This window comes from Lacerta agilis, chromosome 12 (genome assembly GCF_009819535.1).
Source record: "Lacerta agilis isolate rLacAgi1 chromosome 12, rLacAgi1.pri, whole genome shotgun sequence".
NCBI lineage: Eukaryota > Metazoa > Chordata > Lepidosauria > Squamata > Lacertidae > Lacerta > Lacerta agilis.
Window position 1 is genome coordinate 38983986 of NC_046323.1, and position 10713 is coordinate 38994698.

At 45.3% G+C, this 10713-nt stretch overlaps 1 protein-coding gene across 3 annotated transcripts in view; it reads right to left on the bottom strand.

The window, feature by feature from the left end:
- NRP1 (neuropilin 1) overlaps window positions 1-9411 on the bottom strand; it is a 125872-nt gene extending 116461 nt beyond the window's left edge. For 2 of the 3 annotated variants that reach the window (XM_033165421.1, XM_033165420.1), the window contains exons 1-2: window positions 8685-9410; window positions 5308-5482 (exon numbers count right to left, since the gene is read on the bottom strand). In XM_033165421.1, the coding sequence (XP_033021312.1) occupies window positions 5308-5482; window positions 8685-8751 (242 nt within the window). In that variant the 5' untranslated portion in view covers window positions 8752-9410. Of the gene's footprint in view, window positions 1-5307; window positions 5483-8684 lie in introns of all 3 variants that reach the window. The other variant, XM_033165423.1, reaches the window with a different exon arrangement.
- Window positions 9412-10713: the final 1302 nt, after the last annotated feature.

Below are 10713 nucleotides of genomic sequence, written 5' to 3' on the forward strand. Positions count from 1 at the left end.
ACCTGCCCCACATAAAACATCAGGTGCAGGGCAGGGGTCACAGTTTGCTCAAAATGGCCTCACAACCCAACTGGGGAGACCTGGTGCACCTAATGAGGCCTCCAAACCAGAGGTTCTCCCTGTGAATTTGTTTACATTTTGCCAGTAGCCATGCGAGAGAGATTCAGTAGTGCCTTCCTGGAGACAGAACTGCAACTGTAGAAACAGTGATGCCCCCCCCCCCGCCCCATATTTTTTAGTTTTTTTTGCAAAGGTAATCTGTAGATCTACTCTTGCAATCTCATCAGAAGCAGTGTGTATCCATATCAACGGCCACCACTAAGGGCTTTCATACAGTTTTCTTTCAATGTCCTTGTAGCTCTTCAGTAGAGGTAAAACCTGAATGGCAGAGGTAATTGAATCCCAACAATACAACATTAATTTCCTCCAATACATTTGTATTTCTGTCAGATTTCCTCTCTCAGAAGTATTAACTTGTTACCTCTTATTTCTCCCTGCAGATAAATATTCATTTACAGCACTGCACTTTAAAAAAACAGTGATTGAATGGACTGAACTATTACACACTTGCAGCTGTGACAATAAACTGAAAATCTAGAGTTAGGAAATAAAAGTTTGCTTAACACTAAAAATCCCATGACAGACTGATTGGTACATTAATCTATTGCCTTACCCAAGATTTGGTGAAAGAAATATGAATTTCTCAAGAGAGCAAGGGACTTTGAGACCTAATACAGTTTCAAAAGTTCCCTATGAAGAAATAACTTTTCCTGAAAATATGGTCCTAAAGGGTTTGACACAAATCTCCTCACTCAGAGTTAATGGTCATAGTGTGGAAGTCAAAGATCTGAATTTAAAAGAGAGCACAAATAACACAGGAAGCATTTAAGTCATTCAACAAAAGGTCAATTTAAACTGTTCTGTCTAGCTAGACTCTGCCCATAAAATTACCCCCATCCTTGCCTGACAACAAAACTGCCCAATTAGAGAGGGAAAGATACATTAATTAGACGGGTTTCAGAGACTTGGATTGAAGGGCACAAATACTCTGCTGAGAGGAAGAAACACACTCTGCCCAGGGGCATAATTCACCTATGACAAGTTATAGAGGTTTTAGGTATATCAGCTCTACACAGACTGACCTAATGGTTGCAATATAATACACCAACCCCACTGCATTTATCATCATCTTGCTTTATTAGTGTGCAAGTTAGTTCCGAACAAGCGTTTTGCAAGCACTAAAGGATTTAAGTATCTCCCATTTTCTTCTCTAAACTTCAAAAGAGAATAATATTCAGATGCAAACACCTCTAAGAGTCTGTTCACACAATCAGTTCCATCGTATCTTCACAATCACAAAATCTAAAAAAAAATATTATGTGAATTTTCAGAATGGGTGGCAGGAGTTTGGGCTTAGAATATGAACCCCTCCAGTTGGGAAAACTGACACATAATGGTGAGGTCTGCCTCATCATGAGGTTTACTGCCCCACCACCCAGATCTCCCTTTCATTTCCTCCCAACTCAGCATTCAAGAAAACTTTTTCTTGTGAAGATATAGGTAGGCAAGTGTAGGGAGCATCTGCTGGAGACAATGAAACCTTGTAGGTGTCTCCTTAACTGACCTGGACTTTCCCGAACATGTTTAGCAGCAACACTTCTTATTAGAGTGGATGGGACTTGGCAGTTTTCGGTGCCTCCCAATTAAATGAACAGGGGTGAGAGGCATAGCAAACATACTACATGCCCTATTACGTTAACAAGATCTGCTCTGTCTCCAGCAAGCCCATCAGTATCAGTTCTTTCTATAACACAAGGACACATTTTGATTGAGAGCTAGGAACTGGCAGGGACAGCTAGAGCAATCCTCTTCATGCTTCTTTCTTCCAAGGCCTTGGATTGTTTGCTCATCTTTTGTAAGGTAAAGGGACCCCTGACCATTAGGTCCAGTCATGTCCGACTCTGGGGTTGCGGCGCTCATCTCGTGTTACTGGCCGAGGGAGCCAGCGTACAGCTTCCAGATCATGTGGCCAGCATGACAAAGCTGCTTCTGGCAAACCAGAGCAGTGCACGGAAACACCGTTTACCTTCCCGCCAGACAAAGCTGCTTCTGGCAAACCAGAGCAGTGCACGGAAACACCGTTTACCTTCCCTATTTATCTACTTGCACTTTTGACGTGCTTTCAAACTTCTAGATGGGCAGGAGCTGGGACCAAGCAACGGGAGCTCACCCCATCACGGGGATTCGAACTGCCGACTTTCTGATCAGCAAGCCCTAGGCTCTGTAGTTTAACCCACAGCGCCACCTGCATCCGCATCATTTGTAGGAACTCACTATTCATTTATTTCTATTTCTAATCCACCCTACCTAGCAATGGTTAAACTGGTTTCCAGATCTAGTCTTCCAAACCCATTTTTAAAAGATCAACAAGCTACTGCTCCAATATGAAGGAGAAGTCTTTGCAAGCAGAGGATGGTGACACTTTTTTGGCACCGTTTGTTAATGTGTCCTTGGTTTTAACATCTCTGTGGCATGTAATTAGTTATCTCTGCTTGTATGAAAAGAAAATGAACTGAAAGCAATGATGAAATGTAATAATATTATTAAATAGTTACAATGATCCTGTTCTAATGTTTTTTTTAATCTCAAAACGCCAATTTGAAAAATTGCTATTGCTTTCTCTCTAATGGAAAGCTGTTGTCCAGCTGGAAAACAGCCACTAAGGACAACTCTTTAGGCACCCTCACTATTCTTATTTGATGCAAGAGGTTCTCTGTGGGGTTGTAGCAACAAGGAAAGAAAATAGAGTAAGAGTTAAGCCTTGAAATAAGCATGGTCCAAGCAGTTTCTCAAAGATGGGGTTTCTGGAATTCTTCCAGAAAGAATCTCATAGCCACTTGGGGATTACCTGTGGCATCCAGAGTTGTTCATCCAAGCTCTAAAAAAGGGCAGGGCAATATCTTGCCTTCCAAATGCTGGAATCCAACACCCTTCAGCCCCAGTCAGCATGGCCAATGGGTAGGGATGATGGGAGCTGTAGTCCAACAATATCTGGAGAGCTACAAGTCCCCTGTTACTTCTGTAAGACTGTGAATAGAGAGTAGCCTTTCCCCCCACCATGAGTAAGCCAGTGTGGCAAAGTAGCAAGTTTATACAAGCTCATATTCTGACACAAAGTCACTAGAAGGCCTTGTGAAAGTCATCACTTTTCATTCCCATCTGTAAACTGGGACTATAATCTGCATATGTTGCAGAGTTATTTTAAGTATTACAAAGGTTTGGCTGAAGGATTCACGGCTTGAGATGGTTCAGTCCTCCTGGTGTACCACTTCACATGGGGAGCTTCAAAATACTTCCACTGAAAGTTGTGTTCTACATTAGAACTTATTACCTCAGAGAGCTCTATTTATAGGCCCAGGTGCAGATAACCCACTGTTGGCAGCACCCAAAGCATGCGAAGATACTGTACAATAAACACAAAGGAGAAACATATTGAGTTCAAACATGCCACAACTTTATTGATTACAAATGTAAGTAGACTTTGGCATTGGCATTGGGTACATACCCTGAATCATCCAGCCTGACTGCTGGTTGATTATTTTGCAAGGTTGATCCTGGGTTAAGAACCCCCCCCCCCTATAATGTACACCAAATAGGGATGATCCCTCCAGGACAGTCATTGGGTGGGTGGATGGGTGCACTATGGCCCACCACACACTGTCTGGGCATCCGGACTGCATCTCCCCCTGGACCCTCGATTTCGTGAAGTAGGGGTGAGGTGGGCTCTCAACTCCTGTGCCCCCCTAGACTAAGGCTCCAACCCAATGCCTTATCTGCCAACAAGTTGTGACACCAGACGGGCCGAATTTGTCTGCAGGCCAGTCTTCCCTGGCTCCAAATAGGACAACTGAATATTTCCATAGCAAGGTCTTATGCAGGACCTGAACCTGCCCGCTCACCTTCAGGCAGGACCATATGCTACACAGGGTGGGAGGGTGGAGAATCCAGCTCTGACTGAGCTGATTGATGAGCCTGGGTGAGGCTTCTTTATATGTCCAGTGAGCAGACCTGGGTAAAGACTAGGGACTGAAGTCTTCATTCAGCTCCACCACACAAAACACATTCCCTTGCTTGCCTGTGATAGGTCCGTTCAAATGCAGCCCCCCCCCCAGCAACCTGTGCAGCCAGAGGAGGAGGGAGCATTGTCCCACAATGATCGTGCAGGGCCATAAGATCGTCCCCAGCTCGGACTGCATTCATGCCAGGCCACAGTCACCACTCACCATCAGACAACAGTAAGCGGTCCATCTCATGCCTTTCTCTCAAACAATATATTTTGACACAAGGCATGAACTTAATGTGTAGCCACTTTTATGCTCATGAGAACAGAGTTCTGTGAAAAGCCTGCACCATTATAGTCAGAATTAATCACAGTAAAGCACTTTATCAGGGATAGGGGTGTTGCTGGACTACAATTCCCATCATGCCTGATTATCAACCACACTAAGGGGTTGGAGTGGGTTGAAGTGTCTTAGCAACATCTGGAGGGCCCCAGGTCCCTCATTTCTGTTCTAGACAATACCTAGCAGTCTAACTTCCAAAGTTTTTCTTCACACTGCCTCACCAACTCAAAATGAAAAACAACTTCTGTTAACATTAGTTAAGAAAACTGACAATTTCCACTCAATGCCACACACACATTATCCCCAATTATGGCACTAGCACAGCAAAACAAAGCATGTATAGTTGTCGGGCTCTTAAAATACATTATAATGCCCCGTGAATGTACAGCCTCTCCCATCAAACAATACTGAGTTAACTGCAACTTGCGAAATTCTAAATAACCCTGCGTCTTTTGCCTTAAGCATCAATGCGTTTCTAAGCAACTTCAGAACATTTAGAGTAGTGGCACAATCACAAATGCAGAGGCGAATGCTTATTTCTCCCCTACTGTTCCTGCATAGGCGTTCCGCAACCTCCAAGTCACTGAGCGGCTTAGGGAAAAGTTTCAGAGGAAATAACTGCTAATGGATCCATGTTTCCAACAAAAACGACACAGCAGGATTACAAGATTATATCTAAAACAATCTTATATAGTGCCTGACATGCAGTAAGCACTTGCTTTAATATCTTTACCACAAACATATGATCTGGTATGGATTCAAACCTCAGAGGGATTCATTTTATGCACAGAGTTTTGCACTCATCAGCTGTTTCATCTCCCTTCCCCACCCCCAACAAGAAACTGTGGAGCTTTTCGCCCAGTAGATGGTGCCATGGCTCCCTTTCACAGACCATCTCACTTACTTGCACTCTCTGTCCTCCAAATCAAAGTGAGGGTTGAAGTTGATCATAATTCTCTGGTATGGTTGAGGAGCTTGAATCAGCCACTCACATTTTTGGCTTGGATGATAAGTGTTTGGATAGCCAGGAGAGGTGAGATACCCAGGCTCCACGATTCTTATATTTTCGCCACATTTATCTGCAATTAAAGAAAACACATTTCATGTTCAGGTAAACAATAAATAAATAAATCTGTATTTCCTGCAATAGTTCAAGCCCTTGTTGAAGAACGTTTTTGGGAACATTTTTTTCCTGGTTTATGATTTAAAGAGAGCTGCTTTCTGCAGTCATCAGCTCTGGTTTTGTATCACCACCCCTGCAAAAGACAGAACAGGGGAGGTGTTTTTTGTTTTTACAAAACTTCTTAACCCAGAAAGAGGTCTTTGTGATTATAACAGATTTTACATCTAATAATTAATAAGTAATGAATGGTTAATTCTTAATTATTATAGGAAACTATAGTGTCATTTAAGTATAGTGTGATTAAGTTTTAATGGAGAGCGATTCAGAGAGCAATGCTATCTGATTCTTTTACTTAGCTTTCTGATAATAAGCCTGCTCTATGTCATTTGACAACAGAACATGTCTTCCAAGACCCCTTCCTGTTTACAACATCCCCCTTTTGGTTTTATCAGATCCTAAATCTAAGCAATTTGAAGCTATCTGTGATCTTCAGGTCCAGACTACCAAAGAACAAAGTAGAATTTGTTGAAGCAGCAATGATTCAATTGACTCCTTTAAGGAAGTCCCCCAACCCCCCCCCCCCCCACATGGCTTGGAGACCAGATAAGAGCAATGTAACAGAAAGCAAGGGAAAACAAAATGAAGTTTATTTCTAATTACAAACTGTTAAGTTCCCTAGCCCTCTAAGTGCAAATAGCCATATCTTGAGCAAAATCTGGTTGCTCCCCTCCAAAGCCATGCTAGGGTTCTTTACAAATAAAAATTGAAAGGTGAAGCAGAGGCAATGTAATCTAACCTCCAAGGCCACTTGTTCCATTGTTCTGTGCAGGTTTGCATTGGCACTTCAAAACTTTACTGAAATATTTTCTACTAACATCAGATAAGCAGACAAGCATTAACAAACGACACACTTGCAGCCCATTTTCACAGTAATGCCATACGAAACTTCTGTATCTAATAAAATTCTTGTGAATTGGAAATGGCATTCCTTGTACTCGGCATGAAGTTACAAATGTGCGGAATTTTATTATAGATAACCAGGTCAAATGGAAAGGAAAGATAAAAGTGCACATCAAAAATGCATAAACTACAGCTGTTATAAGAAACATTTGCTATAAATTAGAAGGGAATGAGATTATGCTGTGGGTTTTTGTTGCTGTTCAGCAAATTGCTATTTCTGAGTTGGTTATGAGCTACTATTTATTTCTGCCTTGACAGTTTGTATAGCATGTCTCATTTCCGAGAACAAAAGATGTTGCAACGATGAGTTCAAAATCCACAGCCAATGATATTTATCTGGAAGCCTCCTGCATGTGGTTTCAGAGACAATCTTGCATGATTTGCCGCGTGCAAGCTGACTTGGAAAATGATCCTGCCTCATTAAGTCCACTCTAGCTCTATGCAAACAACATGGCAGAACCTGGCATCTGTTAAATGAGTGAAATAAACCAGCGCTGCTGCTGCAAGTCACTTGACAAGAGTCACTCTAGGAGACATTTAGGTGGGCTCACTACCAACAGCACTTTAATCGGTAACTCCTGGGAAAGTGATAGTTTAATAAGATAATGTGGGGAGCTGCTAGACTCCCTGGCTCTGTGCAATCTCTCGCACACTTGATTAAGAGGAGCAGTTTCTAATGACTCTGGACCAGTCTACCTACATAAGGTTAATGAATTAATTTAGCAGGCACAAGTACTGGACAGAGGTAGATGTGGCATCCACGAGTCTGCTAAGCTGCAGAAGAGATGGATGGTCATGGTGACTCTACAGGGCTATTACATTATGCCTATAACTGCTCAGACTTAATGACAGCTTCATAGTTCCTTCCCCTCAGATCTTCCTATGGTTGGCTCAGCACTTAAGAGAATGATATTGCTCGTAATAGCAAAAAGGCACGCTATACATCTCACTCCACTTTATGTCTCCAGTTCATCCCTGCTTATTTACTCATCTCCATTAATTCAACACTGCCTGCAAATCGATGCAGAAATACAGTGCGATCCTGTTATCTTTGCAAAGAAAGTCTTCAGGTTGAAAGATTAGGTCTAGTTAGCTACACTCTTCAAAAAGATTAGGCCAAACAGGATCTCAGGCGTGATTCTCAGGGACTGACATGCTAATACTTCTTTAAAGGCTTATTTCTTCCCTTCTCCTGGTCATGAAGGAGCAGAGGAAGAACTTGTTTCTAGCTAAATTAGCCAACCTCTTCAAAATATATTGAGAAAAGACTGATTTCCACCATAAAGTGTGACTTATATCCTCCAGTAAAAAAAAATAATACTCCTATTGTGGTCCCTTATTAAAATATTATACCATTCTAAGCAGAGAATGTTACCTTCTTTTAATTACTTTGATTGAAATCCTAGTCAGACTAAAAATAAATATTTGGTAATTAGTTAATAATAATTGCTCAGGAATTGCTCTGGGAAGGAAAAACTCCTAATAACTCCCCCACCCCATGTGTGCAAAGTAAGATGTCAACCATTCCAGACAGAACATCCTTAAAAAATGCATAGATTAGGGAGCTAGTATGCGCATCATTTCATTGCTGAATGAAGGAAGCCTCCATCAATTTGAAGCAGCTCTTAAGTGCTACCTCAAAACCAGATGTGAAGTCTGTGCCACAGGATTTCTCTTATGACTGTTATGTATGAACAGTACCTTAGATTGCTTAGCTTGAGACAATAAGTGCCTTGTGAGCCTTAATGGAAAATATAGATGGATGAGGAGGAGGATTTGGAAATAGGTACCTGTGGGGACTCATAGCTACAAAAGGTAATCAAATATATGACCATAAACTTTCACTTTCCCCCTGTCTCTCAATAACACCCCCCCCCGTCTTTTAAGTATTAACTGTCTGTCAGGTTTTAAAGGGGAATCTTGTGCAATTGCCAAAGGATGAAACATTAAAGTAATTGGCTATTCTAATTCTTGTGAATCAGACAAGCCATGGATTAGGTATCATTCAGGATGGGTAGCCAAACAAAGATTGTGTGTAACTCAAGGTAAATACCCAGTGTTTTGTGTTCAGCTTCCTTTTATCCATTATATATTAGTTAGTTTCACAGTTGGCTTTATATATCAGGAGCTCAGGTAAGTGGCCCTCTGCTTGCAGCTACCTGGCTTCACTTGAAAGAGATTCTGTGTCAGTCACTTACCACTCTTCAAAGCCCTGCCAAGGGTAATGGTGAGGGCAACACAGTGCAGGAAGAGTCGCCAATCCATCTTCCTTTCTCAGTACAGAAAGACTGAAGAAAGAATAAAATAGCCTATCCGGTCTCTTCAGTGCACAATTCCTCTTAGATCTTAAATCCTCCAGTAGGGCCGGTGCAAAAAGATCAGAAAGCTGGCTCAGTCGGCACAGCAGCGCGGAGGCGGCGGCGGCGGCGGCAGTAAGAGTCCCGTTGGTACAAGAGACGCTTCTCTGTTTGTTGTGTATCTCCTCAAGTCTCCTGCATCCTGTCATTTAGCTCCGGCTTCCTCTGGCTTGCCCCACACTTGTTCCCTTTCCAGGCGTCACTGCCTTTGCCATTTCCAAACAGACTTTATTTGTTTTGTTTTGTTTTTTTAAAACCACCGGTGGAAAAACTAGCAAGGAAGTCCCAACAGTGAGAAGGGGAAGGGAGGGGGGGCGAGTAACAACACCCCTTGCAGCTCTCCGTCTTCTCCAAGTGGTTGCAAAACTCTCCACGGGTTCGCCGGAATGAGATGAGCGCCTGTCTGTTACGCGGAGGAAGAAGGGAAAGCAGCGGTGAGGACGGAGGCGACTTTTTGTGGCCAACTTCAGCCCTCTCCCTCCCCGCCCTCCTGCCCTCTTCAACCCCTGGATAGCGCGCCCGTCACAGGAGGAGGGGCGCAGGCGTCTTCTTCGCGAGCGATCCCTTCCTGGATGGGAGATCTGCTCGCCAGGAGAAGAGACTCGAGATGTGCGCGCTGCCTGTTCCTCCCAGCGCTCGCTCGAGGGCTACTGACCTGGCCACTTGCGGGCTTGGCAGCCTCAAGACACCCTACGCGATGGGACGCCGCCGCCGCCGCCGCTGCCCGCGGTAATCCAGACCACTGGTGGCGGTGGAAGGAGAGGAAGGCAGCAGAAGTGCCAAGCGGTCAGGCGGCTCCTTCCTGCAGCCTGAGGAGGAGAAGCTCAACTCAGTGGCAATAAGAGCCGAGGCGCCGCCGTCTCCAAAGCCCAAAGTCCCCGCCCTCTCTCTCCCCCCCCACCTCTCTCCCACTCTCAGCCCCCTCCCCAAAGGAAGGCTCAACAAACAAACAGAAGGAGCCGGAGAGCCCTGAAATTCACCCGGGAGGTGGCTGGTTGGGTGGGTGGGAAGCGGAGGAGAAGGGGTGGAGTGGTTGGGGAAAGGAGGGGAGGGACGCGGACCGACGGACTGACAGTCGGAGGAGGAGGGCAGAAGCGTGCCGGCATGGAGAGGAGCCGCCTCTCCTTCTCCGCGGTCTGTAGGCTCCACAAGGGGTGGGTGGGTAGGTGGGTGAATGGGCGGGGGAGGGGAGGGGCGCGTCTCCGCGCGCCAGGTAAAGCTGGCAAGGCGGGACGCGTCCGCAGCTACAGCTGGTCGCCAAAGGAAAACTACCCACCGACGTCGCCCCTTGCGGACCGCTGCCCGCCCACCCGCTGCTGCCCACAGCGCCCTCTCCTCGGGACCAAACACCCCGAACGTGGCCAGCCGCATTATTTTCTTCCCTCTACTATAATATGCTAAATTCCACACCGGAGGAGACGCCTTCCTACAGATACCGAACCGGATTGATAGTCCATTTACCGCGGCTGTCAGGCAGCAGTGTCACCTGAAGATGCCTTATACATGCCCGCCTCAGCTGTAGCCTCGCTGCCATCAGCGTACATTTGGGAGCGTGATTATCACGTCGCGGCCGCCTTTAAGAGTAGGCGCTCGATCGATCGCTCTCCCCTCTTTGCTCGTTCTCCATCATCCCCCCCACCCTTTGATCAGTGGTGCCCACCGGCGCAGCCCGGTGGTTATACTAGCTACCCCCCCCCCGCCTGCTGCCCAGTCTGCAAGGCGCGCGCACTCACGCACCCCCGCAGGGAAGCGCCTCGCCTCTACTTGGGGGGATTAAAAGCTTCGTGTTATCTCTCCTGCTCCCTGTTGCGCATTGTCCTCTTGCCTCCTGTCTCTCCGCTCCACCCCCGTGCAAAAGCGCCGTGTGCTG